Source organism: Camelina sativa, chromosome 5 (assembly GCF_000633955.1).
Source record: "Camelina sativa cultivar DH55 chromosome 5, Cs, whole genome shotgun sequence".
Taxonomy (NCBI): domain Eukaryota; kingdom Viridiplantae; phylum Streptophyta; class Magnoliopsida; order Brassicales; family Brassicaceae; genus Camelina; species Camelina sativa.
Genome location: NC_025689.1, coordinates 6,503,195 through 6,523,878, shown reverse-complemented (window position 1 = coordinate 6,523,878; position 20,684 = coordinate 6,503,195). Strand labels below are relative to the sequence as shown.

General features: G+C 34.3%; 2 protein-coding genes and 1 non-coding gene across 3 annotated transcripts; 1 reads left to right on the top strand and 2 right to left on the bottom strand.

Annotated features, from left to right (window-relative positions):
- On the bottom strand, window positions 2,334-17,618 carry LOC104785837 (callose synthase 10). The gene is made up of 50 exons (XM_010511125.2): window positions 17,179-17,618; window positions 16,992-17,089; window positions 16,615-16,781; window positions 16,179-16,290; window positions 15,817-15,927; window positions 15,585-15,710; window positions 15,415-15,504; window positions 15,185-15,282; window positions 14,993-15,110; window positions 14,475-14,603; window positions 13,878-13,954; window positions 13,716-13,794; window positions 13,186-13,278; window positions 13,005-13,107; window positions 12,775-12,898; window positions 12,500-12,686; window positions 12,368-12,420; window positions 11,917-11,977; window positions 11,681-11,762; window positions 11,363-11,412; window positions 11,129-11,215; window positions 10,938-11,023; window positions 10,771-10,798; window positions 10,225-10,322; window positions 10,055-10,136; window positions 9,795-9,955; window positions 9,559-9,679; window positions 8,785-8,882; window positions 8,601-8,691; window positions 8,349-8,509; window positions 8,153-8,262; window positions 7,933-8,067; window positions 7,721-7,789; window positions 7,466-7,631; window positions 7,002-7,110; window positions 6,721-6,840; window positions 6,310-6,425; window positions 6,136-6,219; window positions 5,838-5,950; window positions 5,571-5,623; window positions 5,304-5,480; window positions 5,180-5,227; window positions 4,565-4,723; window positions 4,301-4,414; window positions 4,114-4,202; window positions 3,799-3,957; window positions 3,575-3,677; window positions 3,367-3,486; window positions 3,112-3,162; window positions 2,334-3,016 (listed from the first exon to the last, which is right to left on the bottom strand). Exons 1-50 carry the CDS (start codon window positions 17,387-17,389, stop codon window positions 2,597-2,599), a joined length of 5,697 nt encoding a protein of 1,898 aa, XP_010509427.1. The 5' UTR covers window positions 17,390-17,618; the 3' UTR covers window positions 2,334-2,596.
- LOC109132818 lies at window positions 17,526-20,540 on the top strand (the record flags this gene model as incomplete). The annotated part of the gene is given in 2 exon segments (XM_019245219.1): window positions 17,526-17,691; window positions 20,482-20,540. Coding segments are annotated over 2 exon segments (225 nt in total), but the record flags the coding sequence as incomplete, so codon positions are not given.
- TRNAY-GUA lies at window positions 17,961-18,044 on the bottom strand. The gene is given in 2 exon segments: window positions 17,961-17,996; window positions 18,008-18,044. It is a non-coding gene; the product is annotated as a tRNA-Tyr (tRNA).

Sequence of the window (20,684 nt, the reverse complement as noted above, 5' to 3'; positions counted from 1 at the left end):
AGTTCATCTATTTATAACTATAATATTTGATACTAATAAATAGATTTCATTAAAAGTGAATATTTGTTATCGAATAATAGGAAAGTTTTCGATTTTGACTAAGATAATAATGAATAAAGATCGGATTAGTGCAATAGGTTTTTTTAATTAAAACCGACCCAACAATTCGGATTACACCAAAAATATACTCCAAAAATATTAAAATAGATTTTCTTCTTTTTATTCATTACCTAAATGTAAAATAACTCAAATGTAAAATAATATATATCCGGATATACTTGTTTGGTTACAAAAATTCTAAAACAATTTTTAAAATAGATCTCCGTTTATAAAAATTAAAACCACATCCTATGCTGAAAAAAGGCTAAAATTTTATCAAAAATCTAAAATTTTATCAAAAATCTAAAATCTAAAATCATATGTATAAATCTAATCACATCATATGTATTAGATCTAAAATCTAAAATCTAAAATTTTATCTAATCACATCATATCTATTAAATTATAATTCAAATGATTAAATATAAGAATAAATAAAATTGAAAGGAGAATTATATTTTAGTCTAACATATCGCTTTAAATTAGGTAGATATATTTTAGGAAATCTGAAATTAACATTATCAAATAAGGAAATGATTGTGTTTGGTTGTAAGAATTGTAGAGAATTTAATTGAAACTTGTTTGGATATAAAGATTAAAAAAAAGGATGGCCCAAAAATGTACTTCAAAAATGTTAAGATAGATTATTAGAACAAAGAATAAGTAATTTATAAGCTATTGTCTCATTAAGTCACAATTTTGCTAATGCTCTTTAATTATGTTACACAATATTAGTTAAAAGTCAGTTTGATTTGATATGTGAAATAGATTCACAGTATTGACCAAAAAGTAAAATGAGGTTTTAAACCATATTTTAGTACTGAGTCAATGATATTCAAATTTATAATAATGTTATTTCAAACCCGTTCTGTTTATAACCTATTCGGCCATATAACCACATTCTATAAAATTTAAACTTTTTATAAGTTTACATATTCATAATATTTTAAAGTTTTTACTAAGTTGATATCAATAATAATATTTAAAGATGTAAAAGTTTATTTTTTTTATATTTGGTACATAATTAAGCTAAAAACAGTTCAACTAAATAACCAACTAAACCAATTGACAACCAAATAGACTCAAGTATAATATAATAGAAATAACATTATATTACATAGGAACGGAAAACCACATCTTATTCCACATACAAAAAATCATCTTTATAGTTTTGGTTTAATGTAATTTATAACTATATAAATTATTATTTTTACCTAGTATATATCCAATCTTCAAACACAAATTAAAATTATGTATTTTTTTGTTCATAATATATATACAATGTTTATAAGATTAGTTTGAAAATAATATTGATAATAATAATTCGAAAATTGGGTTGTCGTTTTTACGAATTTTATTAATGTCAAAATAATTATGGGGATTTTTGTTATGGAAAATCGATTATATCCTTTAAATTTGAGAGATTATTTCATCTCTAAAGATAGTTTCGAATATTTTATGGGAATAAAAATTTAATGGATAGAGTAGTTTTTGGAAAAATCAAAATGTATAGATGTTGTCTAGATTTTATGCGAATAAACGTAACAAAATTGGTTCGATTTAAGATGTTTTAGGAAATGAGTTTCTGAGCAATGTTATTTTTGGAAATTGTTTAGGGATTAATATTGTAATAAAAAAAATTAATAAGCAAAACTTAAATGGCATAATACAAAATATAGTTCAAAAATGTTAATATAGATGTAAGTATTACCGGGTGATGGTGAAGAGCAATTTCTTATGCTTAATTGTATGTTAGTCAAAATCGTTTACTATTCTACTCCTAAAAGTGAGGGTTTTAAGGCGATTAATTAAGGTGAGCTGTGAAATGTTTATTAATGTAAAGTTCTTTGTGGAGTTACTTTTTCCAAATCTACTTTGTAAAGTAATAATATGTCACCACGGGTAAAATTTTACTTTTCGAGTCTATGGTAGACTACTGAATTCCACATGAAAGTATTATTTTTTTCTGATACAAAGACGTTTATCTGTCATTGTTTTGCGTAGGTCTTACAAGCAATTGGATATTTCCTTGTGATAATATTTCAATTGTGATGACGGATTACATACATAATCCGCATGCTACGTCTAAGCCAAGTAACATAATCTCATTGGCACAAATTAAAGTAGAGCTATGACCATTACACACCCCCACTGAACACTTTATATAATTTTCAATTAGATTAGTTACAGAAACGTAAGTGTCCCTCAATCCAGATATCAAAAAGATTTTCAGGTAATAAACAAATCTTCAATTTACCAAAATCAAGTTATCAGATTATATAGTCAACCTATGACAATAAACAGTAAATACAATACCACAAGATTACGCTTAGAGAGAGCAAAAAGAAAAGAAAAAAAGATTACAAACAAATAGAATCCTGAGTCAAATGAGCTTTCAATGACGTTCTACAAACTCTACAAAGCTCATTTACATTCCAACAAGCAGAGATATCTAAATACTTCTTCTATTTCCACACTAACTTCTCCCTCTCTTTCATCAGGTTTCAACATTAGCTCTGTTTCCGGCGAGGATAATGGAGATTTCAAGGCCGCGACTGAAGGCTTGGTTGAAGAGGAGACGAGACTGGAACGTGGAGATGAAAGGGAACCAGGAAAGAAGAGCGATCGGAGAAAATATGAGCATACCCATTGCAGCATCATAAATACGCCCAAACTCACGTACTGTTTCCCACAAGCCCAGGATCCGAAGCACCCGTTTCCATGTGATGGCTAGAGACAGTAGAGCCCAACCAGTTGGGATAAAACCAAGGACACATGCGAACATGTCCGGAATTGATAGATCTGTTAATGCAATGGCTACTACGATGAGGGCAATGAATGCGAGCGAAGCCAATCCCTGCAGAAAACGCAGTGCCAGCAGAATGTTGCTCGATTTCCTGGGGCTATACCAGAAAAGCTGAAGTAACAAGGAGACAAGATTCAAAGTTAGTGGGATGAATTACAAGAAAATAATCAAATCTGGAGAAGAAACTAATGAATCTTAGTACACACCTTAAACAAGAACACAATAACAACCAATACAATCCACGAGTAGCCATAGAGCTGCATACACACAAAAAGAGGATTCAGTCAGGCACTCATGCAATAATAGCATAAGCAATGCTTTGGAGCGTCATAGCTCTTACAAAGCAAATGCAAAATCTAAACGCTGCAGCTTTTTCTATAATCAAGCAAATGTAAAACAACTTTCAAATATCCCGTTAAACAGAACTAAACGATAAACACAAGATAAAAAGCTAGCATTACCGCAAGTGAAGTATTTTTCTGAGTGAGATTGAGCTTGTACACAACGCCATATTGAAACATGAAAAATCTCAAGCTCAAAATCGTCTCCAATATCCTTCCTCTTAGTGTTTGGATATGCGCCTAAAATGAAACAAAAATTAACAAACAAAACAAAACTAAGAAGTATGGTAGAAGATAAAACATCAAAAACAAACAAAAATCGACAAACCTGTTCTTCCTCCCACCACGACTCCCAACTGAGCTCTCCCTTTACTCCCACTCCACCTTTGTACATCAGCCAACTGACCCAATCTTCAAAATCTTCGACAGTCCTATATCAAACATGAAGTATTAAAGGTCATTATCCAAGACAATTTAAGATATAGTGCCATCTGTGGCACCACAGAAAATCAATTGAATATGGAAATGAAATGAAACAGGCACAGTACTAACTTTTGCCATTCAAATCCAGAAGGATTAAAGATATAGGGTGCAAACAGCCAGGAGATTACAAGGAACCAACTGCTGATAGTTAGCAAAACGAACGAAGAGGCACCCCCGTCCGTGTACCCATAAGCAATGTAACATATTAACAGTAGAGCTACTTCAAAACTGCGCAAGAAAGAGACTCTCATAAGTCAGCAAGAAGAAGGTCACTAAGCATCCACATGATAAATCTTATTTGACTTTCGAAGCTCTTATTCCAATTGTGTGAATCAAGACCATGCCAGAGATAATAATAAGTAACTTATTAAATTCTGGGCTTACGCTTTAACAAAATGACTTCTAGAATATAGTCTGTAATTATCGGCGAACTTGATGTGCTGAACCACAAAGCCTCTGCCAGTTGCTCGATACTGTTGATTAAAAAACACGCATTTGAAAAAGGCTAAACAGAAAAAAAAGATAGAAAGGAGCAATAATGTCCATTGCCTTTGTATACAAGGAAGTATACCTTTGCACCACCGTGAAGGATAGTACGCCCAAAGTAATGAGTTCTTGTCCCGAGGGAAAATGTGAAAAAGACAGAACACAACTGGAATTGCATAGTTATAAAGCTGAATATAGCCTGTGATATAAGAAAGGAAACGTTAGTAGAAGAGCTTTCTCAAAGCTATTTGTGGAGAAAGAAATATGTATCAAAGAAGTTAAAAAGCAAAATGAACAGTATGGATAACAATTTGGTCCAAAAGGAGACAGAGAGAATAGATCAACCAACCTTCAGCAACCCAAGTTCAAGTATGAAACCCATAACCATAGGGACGGCAGTAAAGATTCCAATCTGGACCAGAAACTGTGCATTTAGGGCAGCATCCAACGCAGTGTTACCTGACAGTTTGGCTACTCTTGAGATTGCACGATCAGCACCAGAAAAGGCCTGACAAAACACCAAAAAGTAATTGATATCAAAGGAGGAAAGGGAAATAACTTAAGAAATAAAAGACACAGATAAAAAAGAAAAAAGTGCATAATTTAACAAAATTGCAAGACTAAGGTGACAATGTTTTTTCCCAACATTGTTATCCATGTCAAAAGGTCAAGCAACCAAAGTTTGATGCCCAATTGTATGTGAAACCTTTGATGTTCAAAAAGAAGGGCCAAATACTACGGCACCCATATTGCTCTAGGATGAAAGAATTATAGTGAACAGCAAATAATTTTAACTCTAAAATAGCAAGTGGTTGTAATCCTAAAAAACTGCAATAAGCAACACTAATTTACACGTTTTGGAGGGCAATTACTACCCATCACTTTTCTTTTTGGGCATAACTACGCATCATTTTATAACTAAGAAAACTCATAAAAAGAAAAAATAGAAGGCTCCATAACATACCAGATAAACTCTTCCATACAAAAAGACGTACACAGTAAGGACGGTCATCTGCATCAACGAATTTTTTTATTACAAGTGATAATGGGGGAAACAAACTTACAAAACACAAGAGAATGAAAAGTACCATTGTGCAGACATAGAAACCAACTGTTGTGAAGTAGAACGACATCATTCTAAAAAAGTCAAAGAGCTGCCCAATTCTGTAGACATCCCTGCTAAGAACCTGTTCTCCATTTCCACCTGCTACTTTCCCTTCAAATAGGGCAATCTGGTTGAGTCCTACATCTCTTCCTTTACCAACCTACATGAATGAATACGATGGATCATGTATTCAGATCGATATGGGATACAAGCTAAGTGAAGAAACAATTAATGCAAGCAATTCACTGACCTGAATATACTCATGGTGGGTGATATTCCCCTGCCTGAGTGTCGAGTTAAATCCTGCAAATATTGTCATTGTTTATAGGTAAAGAGCTCAGCCTTTTAAGAACATACCATGTCCAAAGATGTTACAGAGTTAAACTCTATTCAAAATGAGAACATTGAGACTATTACACCACTATGTAAACAGCATTCAAGAAGTTTTTTAAAACATAAAAGTATTGCAGCAAAAACTTATCAAGTGTATCCGAAAAGACCCATCTACTAAACATACCAGCATATATATCCTCGCTGATGTTAATAACACGGGATGCTTTGCTGATTCCACCACGAGTTATGTGAAATATTCTATCGAACACATCTGGATGCCCATAGTGCATTCGAACTCTGTAAGATTAATTTTGATCAAATTAAAACTGAGCCGTCACTAGAAAGTTGTAGATTAAATAAAATGAATCCAACAAACCGGAGAGCGAGTGCTAAACCCATTTAACAAGCGCCACAACAAAAAAAAATAAAAAACGAAACGTAGTCCTATTGTGCAAGGTAAAGTCTGAAGCACGAATACTCACTTAAGTGGATATGCTAGTACCCGCTGACCCAAAGTCACAAAACTGGTTTCTTGATTGGACATAAACCACGCCAGTGATGAAACACTGCAATATCAATTTGTCATTCATGTGAAAGGTGATTAAAAATAAACATATGATAACACAAAATAATATTTCAAGGAGACGACTGCGAACCTTCCCGTGAAAACATGCTCTCTAACCCCCAAAATCGTAGGACGTCGAATTCCATGTTTTCCATGAAACTCCTCGAGTAGGTTTCTCATCTTAATTGCCTCCTCTAGGTAATTGTCCTGAAGAATAAGAGGAATATAGTGTATCAAGAAAAAAAATTGGTGAGATGCCACAATCAGGAAGGCGCCAACATACTGCTGCTACATAATATATTACTATGTTTCCTGGTTACAAATCCTAGTTAAATGAGAGGAGGAAAAGTGACACTGGGCAACCTGATGACGGCCAAAGCAAACCTTAGGAATTTAAGACAATCATTATCGACCAAGCATGACAGGTTTAGCTTTACAGCAGAACGACTCTCAATGGCAATATGGTAATGTGCCAAATCATGACAAAGAAGTGATGATAAACCTGATTCATATCTATGGTCTGGATAGCTTCTCCTCGCGTAAAAACGATTGCATGATTTTGATTCTCAGGCTTTCCTTCCCCAAGTTTAGGATCTCCAGGAAGTTTAATTGAATAAATTTCCTGTAGCAATAGTGAAACTTATTGAGTGCTATAAATCATCAATTCAGATGAAAATGAGAACTATTTAGACCAGGGGAAAATTTTCTATTTCGGCACATTCCAACATCTAAACCCAATTTGACAAATTAACCATCGCAAACGCCAACATATATATCTGGTACCTGATCTTTTCCATGAATGTCAGCTTTTACTAGCTTAGAATAAAATTCTTTTTTTCCATCAACTCCAACATCCTCGGAGTGTATGAAAGCAACTCGGAGTGCCTCATATCTAGTTGCAAGAGAAAAAATTGAAACATGGGACGTGTAAGATATTTTCAACAAAAGATGTGCCGTTAATGAGACTTTAGAGACGACACCAAATCAAATATCACGATTACTTAAAAAAAAAATTGATAGCAAATAGAAATTTTGAAATAGTTGCAGGTTTTTCATAAATAGATGTCCGTATTAATGCATAGGGTAGAAGTATCTGGCAACCGAAGAACTAACAACTAACAAAATGAGATGAACTGAAATACCGATTAGCCTATCCCTCGAAGATATTAAACTTCATGACTAGAATGATTACGTCCTCAGAATTTATAAGCAGAACTGTATAATGGGCAAAAGAAACTAATGCACACCTTTGCAATAAAAGTGATATATCAGTAGCCTCTGGTTTCTTTTGCTGTTTCTGTTGCCCATAAATTTGGCATGACACAACATACGTAAATTTCAGGTCTGCTTGAGCTCGTGCTTCAGGTGATGCTTCAAACCCACGTGGCATATTGGTCAGAGAGACATCATCCACTGTAACAAACAAACAAAAAAAAAACTGCTCTTACAGGTATGCCTTTTCTTCGAAAGGAATACTGCAAATAATTTTTGGAAATAAGTCCCTCCCAAGCCCCGTCTCTCTAAGAAACTCTGAAGCATCAAAGCCCTTCGGTAATACATCATACCTCGCACTTTACATTCACAAGAACAAAATAAATTGCATACTCAAGTGTGAAACCACCAACTTTCCACATTAAAACACAAACCTAATGAATGTAAATGCAACTTTAAAAAACTATTTTGGAAGTGATAATCAATATAGATCGTTTCTAACCAGTCCTTGCTAAAGTCTGCCCTCGATAAGATACCCAAAATCGAAGCTCCAAAGCATCAGTTGAACTTTCTTGAAGATCTGCATCTCTTGTTGAATCGGATCTACCAATCCTCTCCAAGAAGTTCTCCCATTCATCTAAATCCACAAATAGATAGATCTCAGCTACTGACTATATTGAACAAGGAATGACCTCACACGCCTAGAAGTAGAAGATACATACCAGGAAATATTTTCTGAAGATAAAAAAGAATAGATATCCCATCCTCATTCTCACTTCGCAGTTCTGAGGAGCTATAGAGCACAGTCTCACTGTAGTACGGGGTGAAGACACTGTTCGACCAAACATTTTAAGGATATATGTATTAATTTGGAGGAAATACTATAAGTTAATGTCAAGTCAGTGCTACCACACATACCTGAATGGTACCATTTCAGCAACGGGCCTTGCTTGGGGCATATCCATAAATAAGGAATTTGTAAAAAACTCCAATCTTCTTCTTGCCTCAAGATTTTTTGGGACGTTGGCAGCAGTATCCTTCACAGTGAGAAGAAGGTGTAGCCGCTTGACCTGCTCAATCTGCAATTATAAACAATATTATTATTTGCATAAGACCATAAAACCAGCATTTGGAATGGAATTCCTACTTGCTTCTTCTAGAAGGGCTTACAATTTCTGGGTCCCTAGGCCACTCTATCCTAGAAAAGAGGCGCCCTTCATTACGTGCCCGTGCTAAAATATTCCATGTATCAAGCTGCTCCCTGATGCATATAAGTGAAACCATAAGATATTTTCTCCACGATGATTGCCATACAAGTAGAGATTTGAGTGAGTAAATAAATCTAGCAACATACCTCAAATCATGTGAAAGAAGTTCATGCGTCACCACCTCGTAAAAATCAAACATAGCTTTTGCAGCACCTTTTGCAAGATCTGGAGTTTCTTGTCGAATCTGGGACATGACATAGATAATGTTTAGGGAGCCAAAGCAAACAAGATGAAACAATTGAGATTATAACAATCAATAGCATAAAACTCAGAAAGTGGTAAAAGATGTCCAATTACAATCTGAGTATCAAATGTAAAGAGATTTCTAAGAAAATGAGATAATATAAATTCAGTGATAAATTGCAGTACTTATAGGCATAATAGGACTAATCGATAAAATCGATAATAAAAGGAAAACTATACTTTACGAGAAGCTAGTTAGGATGCAATAAGAACTGAAAAAAGGGAATTCAAAGCTACCAAGTAGTGTAAGAAATTTAAGTCTTTAATATTTTCGGAAAAAGGATTCCAAATTCGTATCATAAGGAAAAGTTCCCATGTTATCAACAAAAACGCTGAAAAGGTAAAAGAACACAAACATGAGAAAGAAGGAAAAGGAACGTTTAAGTATCACGCACGCCCAATTCCTAACAGGACCAAAAAGGGGCATATGTTCTTACGCCGTATTTTAGGTTTATAAAGCTGAAGTCAGAAAACGAAACAAGCACCAAGAGAAGATTCGTTATGAATTTATGAAGCAGTAATATTTCACAGAAGAGTGTTTGGCATAATAAACCAATTTGTTTAAACCCTCTACCAATAATAAAATTATTAGTCACATTAAGCTAGAGAATGCGTACCAAAAGCCCCGTTAATGCAGTGAATCTGGAAACTACCAACTGAAGCTTCTTAAGATTAAGAGTTATAGCAAGGGAACCCTCTTGCATACTGTTGCTGATCTCCAAAAAAATTCTTTCCACCCTATTTACATGAGTAAAAAAGAGGCATGTGTATAATTGTCACATGTAAAGTTAACAAAACATGATATTGGCATATTAAACAAACATTAAGAATCAATCAAATTGAAAGACTGTACCATCGTCGCCCTTCATTATCAACCATGGAATTCAATATTTTTTCAACGCTGTAATAGCACTCCTGAACGGCATATGCCATGTACTCATCATCGCATACCTGTCTCCAAAGTACGTCCTGTGTTTCTTTGCACTCCATGGCTAAATCAATGGCTACCAAAATCTGGAAAACAAAAGAAGCCAAAATAATTAAGACAAGAGAGGAAAATGTCATATCTGAACTCTCAACATTAAAGAGAGTAAATTATTTAACAAGTTGCACCTTACTACAGAGAAGAAACAAGGGCCACTGGACTAGTCTAAGACTCCCCGTGTTACTGGGAATAGAAAGTAAATCCATCTCCCTGCAATCGAAGACCTTAAATGTATGAGTAAGATGCGTTGTACGAAATGGCAAAAAACGAAAAACACAAAAGCAAAATAGTTTTTAACCTGTTACTGATGTAATCTTCCTCTCTCAAGCTTTTTATTATCTCATTCCAAAACGGCGAAAACATTGCAGCATATGCCTTGTTCATATACTGACCATCCTGCAAAAACAATTGGATTACGTTCTAAGAATAAATCATTACCCCGAAAAGAAAAGTTCTAGGATTAATCAAACGACTGACAATATATAAAACACCCACAGCATTGAAGGAAACAATAGAAAGAGAGAAACAGTAAGAAAACAGTCGGCGCTTAGCACAACCATCAAATTCGCATTGTTTTTTTTTTTGCAAAAACCACATTATACTTAAAAAATAACAGCAAAGTTGTACACAAATCAAAGGCTTTCAGAAATTCAACTCCGTTACATGTACATTCACGGTCCGTAATTTAACAATTATATGTTTGGAAGTCAACATATAACTATGGAAGAAGATGTTAAATTAGATCACTGAGCCATTTTTGGAAGAAGATGTAACTATGGAAGGCAATGTTGCAAGAATAACTCTTAATACACAAACTGATGAGACAGAGAGTTTAAATACTGACCTGAGAAGCATGTTGGTCTAATGGTACTCTGAAATATATCATTACAACAGAGATTAGGTGGTGAAGGGATCCCAACAAAAAAAATATTTTAGTATATAATCATAAACAGAAATATTATAAATGTCCAAGAAATGTTGCAAAAATAAAAATGGATTTAAAATTATAACCTTTTCACAACAGGAGAGACAAGATTCTTGGCAAAAGCTTCTGGAAAACTCTCAAAACGCTTATGAACCATCTCAATGGAGCGTATCTAAAATAGTTAGATATCTGAACATGGTTAGTAAGGGGCCAGTAATATGAAACAGAACACAATATCATAACAGAAATAGTAGAACATATAAGTACTCAGTATTACCTCCCCTAGACGAGCTTTTGCACCCATCACACCACCAATGATTGCAGACAAGAGTGTGTACCATATATGAATATCCATAAGATATATCTAGACATATATAGCCAATGCCAAGATTAGAAACTTTTAAAGGACACAAGTTAAGGACAAGTAGTTACGAAAGAAAAGCAGACTCGAAAGCGACATCTTAGAAAGTTGATATCTAAGCTTTTGCTAACATATAAGGTAAATACTCACCGCCACAACAGGAGCCCACAAGCTGACAATGGTCAACGCATGATCGTTACCTGCCAATTTTTAGCGGAGCCACAGATGTCAGCAACATTATCAAAGGCGATCAGTAGCAAGTTCTAGTCTGTAGTATGGTTCATCAGATACAAATCTAGTATAGTTCAGTTAAAGTTGATGTAGCCAAATGAGTCAAATACACAGCTAACCTCGCCAAGTTACTGAGTTATTTGTTAAGTCGTGTGTTCACATCATATTTATTTTCAAATAGATAAAAACAGCCAGTGAAATATATTGATTAGAGTATCTAAGCATATATGCACTTACTATTTGAGACAATATCATGCCACGAATATTGGAATTTAGGAAGATCAATGATAGTGTTGGTGGGTTTAACGAGTGGTTTGATCTGTAACATGAAGAATATTTAGCCGTCAGTGCAATATTCACACACTTGTTAGTTACTTGATAACCCAGATACATTTTGATTCAGATATGAGACATTATGCAATTTAACAAATATGGACAGTAGCAATAATATACAGCTGTAGAAACATCCTTGCCTGGAGAAAGTATGCAAATGTGAACTTGGAGGCCAAGACAATCAACCAAAACGCCACATACCTGAATATTATAGGAAAAAGTTTGAATAAACCTAACTCTGGAACCAAAGTTTTCTAGCAAATTTTACTAAGATCCCAAATCAACTGCAACTTTCTAAAACAACCACTAAACCTTTCCAACAGTTTTAGCGCAAACGGAAAAAAAAAATTCAGGTGTAAGACAATTTGCCACATGCAGGATGTCTACTCTCTAAAGCAAACTTTCCCTCAACAAACTTATTGATTATAAGTCAGATAGTTCAGCAATATTTTAGGACTTTTTTCGATTAAAAATATGTGTTTCAATTAGCCAACTAATGCAAGGTCAGAGTTCAGAACTCCAGATAATAAATACAACGAACTTTTGTCTTTGTAACCATCTATATAGTTTGAAGAGGCAGGTAGGAAAAACCTGCAATAATCGCTTAAATTCTCATAGAGCCCACGTCCAACGAAGTATCGTTCCTGAAAAAGATAAGAAGTATCAACAACGTACTTCATAGTGCTACTTTTTTAATTATTTAAAGTCTTACGAAATGAATACCTGATAAATCCACTTAAAAAACTGGAAGAAAGATTGATCTGACATTTCTGACAGAGAATGGCACGCTGGAAGTTTGACTAAAAGTCCGAAGAGGACGCGAACAGCGGCATAACAACCCAATACTAGAATGTATAAGTGGAAGAAAAACTCATTTTGGTTTGGTTTATTTCTTTCTTGCAGAACCTTCCTGTGATATGTGTTTCACAAAGGTTAGCTGTTCTGCAGACGAACTTTATCAAGAAGAAATAGCTCATGTGGAAAGATTGGATACGTACACATAGACATATACCACAAATACTGATCCCGCGGCCCACCAAATAAACCGGATAACCAGCCTGGATATAGCCATTCCTCTTGCCATGCTGTAGGCGCCATACATAAGCATAACATCAAGAAGACCTGAATAAATGACAAACATGTATATTTAACAAGGTACGTACAAATCTACAATGTGACTTTTGAGTTTTCTAATAGTAAGACAACATAGTCAACCAGAGAACTTTACATTCAACGAAGTTCATAATAGCATATGTAGGCCCAGCACTGAGTAAGATCTTGAGAGTATCTATATCAAGACGCTCTTTCCTGAAGGCTATAATCGTCAAAGACTGTGGACAGGTAAAATAATTATTATTAGGAAAATTATCAAAATTAAGCAGAAAATTGTTCATATATACCACACCAACCTGGAACATAATAAACATGAAGATCCAAAGTCGGATAAAACTTCGGAAAAGGTGAAGGTATGTCCGATGCTCAACAAAGCTGCTTTTAGCCGTCTACATTGAATTCCAGGAACACGAACCAGTCAAAGATGTTGCAGAAATATATTAACAAGAAGACAGAAGTTAATGATTGGTGGAGAAAATGAATGACTCTAATGAGAAGTTTTATGCAGTGTTTTACAGCCATCTCCTCTTGAGGAGTTAAAATTGTTGAATAATCATATTGGTTGGAACTTGGACAATAATTCTCATTGGACGTAATTCCACCATATAGACGTAGGGGAAAAAAATTTACTCCCAAAACTATAAGATAAAGCACCCGCAACTGGACAAGACCCATTAAACAATTGTTTATCATGAATGAGTTCAACCAGATTAACTCATGAAATTGAAGGCAAGAGGAACTAAGTGGTCACAGATGATTAGTGGGCCAAACCAAGAAGGAATGAAACTATAATTCATGGAACTTATCCAATATGAGCAAGACTCACCCTTTTCCGCCCTTTAGGTTTGCTTAAAAAGCGTGACTCTGTTTTCATAGGCCAGCTTAACTCAAAGCAAGCAGGTGTCCTGAATATAACAAACACAGTTAATGGAGACTCCTCGAAATGAGTAAATACTTGCAAATATAATAGTACTGATAAACTACAAACCAAAAATATTCATTGAAGTCATCATAATTCCGCCATTCAGAATGTGCAGCTTTCCCACCATTGTTTCGAACAGTTTCCTACATGAGTAAATTTCAAAACCAATTTAAGGGCTCAGACGACCATATCACAAAACATTAATGACAGACACTTTAAAATCAACATTAGCTAACATGCTACAAATTTCCAGATACAGATAACAAAAAATCTGATCTTAAAAACGAAGTAGGAATGTACTTTCAAATATAGAACCAGAAACACCTAGATACTATGTCAAGAAACTGACGATCATGAAGATCGTACTCAAAACTCACTTAATGTTGTGAGACTTTCCTAAAAAAACTGCTACTAATCTAAGTAATACGGAGGTAACACAGAAAGTCATAACAAGGGATAGATACTCTAAATAACCAAAATATCTTTCCAAACGCTGTGGTTGAGTGAAAGAAGTCACTCTCAAACTATCTTTTTTGCCTAGCATTCGAAATATGTATAAACATACCAATTATCGGAGGAGAAACAGTAACATTCTGCCAAATGGAAAACTACTTTGCCAAAAATTAAGATGCACCAAAAAAAATTGTAACAGCAATGACTCACCGCTGACATTGTATCATATATAGGGCAGATAATTTTCTCAAGAAATGATACAGAACCACTCTCAGTTAAGCAACTTTCAGAACGGACAGCTTCTCCATGATCCAATTTAGCATCTAATTCCTTGGCCATCTGACCAACAAAGGTAAAGTGTGAGAAGGGATCTATTTTCACTTCGCATTGGGTGTAAAATTCAAGATCACATGGGCCTTTTTGATCATCATTCCAGAATAAGGGTCAGGCTGGTTGCTTTAGCATAAGCTAAGTGCAAAGATGCAGAGACGATCAGATGCTAGAGCAATTCTGACAAGTTTTTTCTTGTAGCGTTGTTTACAGGATGAGAAAAGATATGAACAGCAGAACAACACTAAATAAATAAAAACTGTAAAACCTACACATTTTAGATTTGTTCCTTGGCAAGGAAATACGAAACAAAAAGTAACCTAGCAAACTAATAATTAGAACAAGAGTATACTAATAGCGGAAATTGGTGCATAATCAACAACAAAATGGTATCTTACTTGGTGAAATATATAGCATATACACTCTGGAAGAAACCGGACATTAGCAGCTTCACCCCAGATTAGGAAGTACAAAGAAACAAGAAACAGCTTCCTGTCCCGGTCTATGGCTTCTAACCTGAAAATTTCAAAGTTAGTAATTCACATGAACTAAACCAGTATTTCCATTACTAGAACTAGACAAAAATTTACTTGTTGTACACAAGGCGTATCCTCAAGTATTTGCACCACTTGATGTAGTTGTCCAAAACCTTCAAGAAAACCTCATTGACTGCATTCTCATCAATTTTCTACACAAAAGATTGAAAAAAATATATCAAGATTTTAAGAGGACATCCTCTTAACAAACGAGAAAATCGTAGCTGTCGCTCAGTAAAGGAGCATGCCCCAATAGAGTATTAAGGTCCTAAGGAAGAACTCACTGGGTCATTCTGGCCAGGTACACTAAGCTGAGATTGTGCATTTGAAAGTGTGAGAACCAGATGCTCCCGTTGGTTCCTTACATTGTCTCTCTGAGTCAAAACAACACAAACAATGTAAGTGAAAGAAGAAAAAAACAATCAGGGAAGAGTTTGATCCAATACCACTGTACCTGAAACCCAAAAATGTACTCCAATAAATCAAACATATCTGCTCCGCGCTGTCCTGAAATCTCAAAATCATCGGGAAGCCTAGGGAAATGTTCAGTATATCTGATCGCCTGTACTGCACCACGCACCTAAATATAGACAATAGAGTTCTTTCTGAATAAAAAAAATTTTGAAAAGCTAAAACAACTGACTGAAAAAAATGGAAAAACAAAAAATCATTCTTGTTTAACTTACTTCAGGGAAAACCCCAATTGCATTCGTCATGGACTGCGCTTCTAGAGGGACAATGTTGTAAGGTGTAAGTTCCGCAGACAAAGTTGCGTCAGCTTTTTTAATTCGCCCAAGCTGAAAACATAAACAACAGATATCAATTAACTCATACAATATACTTTTATAACATGAAACTTAACGGAGTAATATAATGATCATAGGAAACAATTATAATCCATTCAATCAGATGCAACTTCTCAACAAAGATCTTCAATCATCAGAGTTATTATGTCTGTGTTTTGAACGCTTGGCATCCGCAAAACAGGAAGCTAAAAGAAGATTAAAATTATTTTGGATTACAAGAAGCAACAAGTACGAGAAAGCACCTCATCCCTTATAGATCTCCCAACACCATCTGGATCTGCATCTCTGCTTAGGACCTCTAACACTTCAATTAAGGCCCTTAATGTGGCAAAGACCTTCCTCATCTTCAAGATCCTATCGAAAAAGAGAAAAAACACTGTTCAATCAAAAAGGAAAAGTAAGACAACACTCCTACAAACAGAATCTCATCCGTAAAAGTGAGCAGAGGCAATCATAAACTCATAATTTATATGTATCAAGATCATTTATAAGGACGTACACACAAAACAAACAAATCTACACCCAGAAAACCACTGTCAAATGAAGAACAAGCATTAACACAACTCAGGACGCAATGTTTCAGTATTTACAGAAAACCAGTCATTTTACAGGGGTAGGTAGAATCCAAACACTGTCCAAAACGAAGAAAATAACAAGGAGTTTTTAAGATGCACATACTCCCCAACATTAGACGAGAAATTAGTTCCCGATTCCCTCCATTTTTGCTCTTCCCTTTGGATATCATCCACTCTATGCCGTCTTTTATAAAGTTTGTAAAACTCCCATAGTCGTTCAATATCACGATCGCGGTTTATAGAAGCACCATCTCTCTTGGCAAGTTTTTGCTGCAAAAGCAATCAAACCCCTTTAAACTCAGAACAAGTAAACATCACCATTTGACATAAGATAAAATCAAAACCAAGAAAGAATGACTGCACCTAAAATCTGAACATCAAATGGTAACCACAGCGCAACAATTATACTACAGACATAGCATAAGGATGCATTTGACTAAAAACCACCAATTCACATATATAACATAGTAAATAAAATACCTTAATCACGGACATCAAACCAGTTTTGAATTGAAGAACACCTCTACCATCACTGTTAGGGTCCAAGTTCTGTGCCATAGAGTACGCTTGCTCACATACTACATCAGCAGAAAACCTAGCGACATTAGGATCCTCACACTGAATCATCAAAACCTAATTAAAAAAAAAAAAGGAACGAAAAACGTACGAATTCTAGCGACATTAGGATCCTCAGACTGAATCTCATCAGCAGCTTGTAAAATAGCATCGATGTTCGTAGCTCGACCAAGTGAAGGAGGAACTGCTCCAGCAAGTCCGCTATTAACACGCTCATGAGCTTGTTGACCTGTATTCCTCTGCTGCTCTCTTCTTAAAGTAGAACGAACAAGCCTATCCCAATTACTATAAACCCTAGCCATATTTCAAAATCCCAATGAAGGATTTCAATTTTCTCCCCTGAATCAAACTTTTGAGCCCTAAACAGCTTGAAACAGCATGACAAGAGGAGATAAAAGACGGAGAAGAAGAAGAAGCTGCGAAACGCGGAAATAAGCTCGAGGTGGACGATTCGAACCCGGATGTGAAGGTGGTGTGTGTTTGGATCTATGGCGGATTTAAGAGAAAAAAACGAGTCGATTTGATTCCTTCGTAAAGTGGGTTTTCTAAAAGAGAAAAAAAAAAATCGAAAAGTTGATTTGGAAGAGAAGGGAAAAAAGGAAAAGTATTATAACGAAAATTACAATATTGACCCTCTCGTTTCGAGCCGTTCCAACTACGAAATAAAACCGTCGAGTCAAAAACACGGATTGACATTATAAAAAGCGACGTCGTATTTATTTTGCGCAACCGCGTAATGTAACTTTCTAACTTTGACTTATCGGCCCATGTTATTAAAAACTAGATTAGGGCTCAAGGCCCAAGGTCTGTTTTGTGATTCAATAAGATATGAGACCTGGGAAACAAAAAAGAAGTCAAAAACTAAAACAAGAATCCGACCTGCCGGAATCGAACCAGCGACCTAAAGATTACAGCAACTACTACAGTCTTCCGCTCTACCAACTGAGCTAAGGTCGGTATTGTTAGTTGTTTGATTTGAACTATATATATCTTGTAGAAGCTAAACCTATATTGTAAGCTAATTTAACTAAACCTACCTATACTTCTAGTATTATAACGATGATAAATCACATTGAAAATACTCAAATATTATTTTCAGCCTAAAAGACAAATGATTTAATTATTCGATCATCATCGAGTTATCTATAACTACTACTTGAAAAATACATTGTATTTATGATGGTATTTATTAAACTATTGAAATAATTAATGAATGAGATAACTAAACACACAAAAATGGAATGAGATCGAGAGAGAGAGAGAAAGAGAGGGAAAATGACAATTGCTGAAAAAGGAGACAATGTCTGTGGAAACTCAAAGACAAGGCTAGCCCACTATTATATAATCTGCAGATCTCATGATCTCATCAATGTCCAATGAAATCATTTCGACGTGGAACTTTGAAAGCCCTTAACGTTTTTTCTGTTTGTTTTATTCGATATTTATTTCATACATGTAGACTCGTAGTAAACTGTCCATAATATTTAGTGTTTTTGCAGTTGTGTTAAACTTACCATAAATAAATGATCTTCCACAAGGTTTTATACGATCGGCTCTACAACACAGTGTGTCTTTTAAGGATGACTCTTGTTGATTAACAGTAATTTCTTATGTCACAATTTAGAAACATTTGGTATCTCGAGTGCAAATTTATTGGCTTGGAAAGCTTGAACTCAAGTTTGAAGCTACAATTTTGGTGGTGTGTAAATGTATTTTATTCAAACTTTACGTCTCTCAAAACGTTGACTTAAGTATATGAAAGAAGTGAATTCTTAAGAATCCACAATTAATTCACATGGTTCCATTATAATCTGCCACTCGCATAAATGCCCATGCTATTAACTTAATGCACACCACCGATCTTCTTAAATACTATTTCGAGTTTTCCTTAGTTGTTAGAATGCAGAGACAGGGTTGCTTTCTTTTTTTATCTTTCTAGAACCACTACTTCCTAAAGAGTTAATTAAAGAGAATTCTTACAACAAATGTTTTAAAAGTACAACAAACTATTCAGTTAAAATACACAAGCGCTAAATCATAAACCAAATATGTCAACTTGTCTAATCAAAAATTGACAAATGTTTGAAAACATATCAATAGCAAGCAAGTTTCGAGTAACATGTTTTTATCTTAGTTGTTTTATTACTACTATAGTATAATTGAATGCAAAACGTTAATTATCATAACATAACAAAAGAGGAAAAGAGAAGAATGGGTCACTAGTGCTTTGTGGGCTAGTTTTCGTAACGAATGTTTGGTGTTTCAATTATTGTCTTGTACGCATCTACCAAATGCGAATGTAAAGCTACTTCACATTGTTTAGTCGTATTCGTCCATTTATTTTTATTTCTTTATAGACCGAGTGATGGCCACTCACTACGTGCATGATTTGTTTTGTTGTTTATATACTGATGATCTGGCTAGAAAGAAAATTGGTTATACCAAAATATTTAAATCGTTTTAATTAAGATTTTTATTTTACAAAAAAAAAATGAATTTTAATATAGTTTTACCGGTTTGCTATATATGATAAAACAAAGTCTACTTATAATATAAAACAAAAGTCTATTTATCAAAACCTCAAAATTAAATTGGTTTATAGGTCTATGATTATGTTTCAATGATATTTAAGTTTCTAGTTGAATATTTTCTCTTTGATTTTAAAAAAAAAAAAAGAAGAAAAAATTATCTTTGATTTTGTTAGGCTTTAGTTTAAGTTTTTTTTTGGATTTAAAGAATGTACAAACATTTCGATAAATATTTTTGGTTTGGTTTGGAACCGATCGGAGAATTGGGTCGAATACTCCTACCTATTCCATTATTGTCAAATATTTTGATATCAAAATACATGAATTTCCATTTTTTTATTTTTTTATTCTTTTTTGGACAAACCCATAATTTTTATTATAATATCTAAAAAGGATATGTGGCTAAAAATGAGTGAATACAATACGTCGATACCTTCATTTTATTTCAAAGTATCTTAATCAATCAAATCCTCATGCATCATTTTCCTTTGTGTTTGATTGATTTAGAGAAGGTTTAGTTTTTTTTTTTTCTCTGTCAATGGATGCCTTGAATTTATTATTTATACAAATATACGTAAGGTAACATTTTCGTTACCAATGACTTCAAAATCCCTTTGTTTCCATAATTACAATCCTTAAAGTAGAATGGTAAAACAATACTGTGTGAATGTTGTAAAGACAAGAAAGTTCTAACGGTTATTTTATCAGTCACATCCAAAAACTTTTAGGTTGGAAAAGAATCGAATTCATATTATGAAATCTCTGATTTTGGTCCTGACATCTATTTCTTTTAAATGCATTTGAAAATATGTGTCGGCTATTTTCCTTAAATGTGGTTTTCATTTGCACTTCTTTTGTTTTCTCAGTTGTGATATATGTTTCGCTTCATCATATCGGAATACCAAATACTGCACTAGAGCTTTAAGATGGTGATGGTTTTAGCCGTACGTTAAAAAAAAAAAAGGATGGACTTAGAAGTTGGTTTATAGACTAAAAATAAATCTTAAAAGAAACAGATTTTTGCGACTGACCTTTTACACTCCATTTTAGCGATGATATACTTGATATA

Coding starts and splice junctions, on each gene's coding strand:
- LOC104785837 (XM_010511125.2), bottom strand. CDS start 17,389: ATGGCTAGGGTTTATAGTAATTGGGATAGGCTTGTTCGTTCTACTTTA. Junction 5,624..5,837: donor CAGCGAGGATATATATGCTG/GTATGTTTAGTA, acceptor CAATATTTGCAG/GATTTAACTCGACACTCAGG. Junction 3,163..3,366: donor AGAAAAATACTTCACTTGCG/GTAATGCTAGCT, acceptor GTGTGTATGCAG/CTCTATGGCTACTCGTGGAT.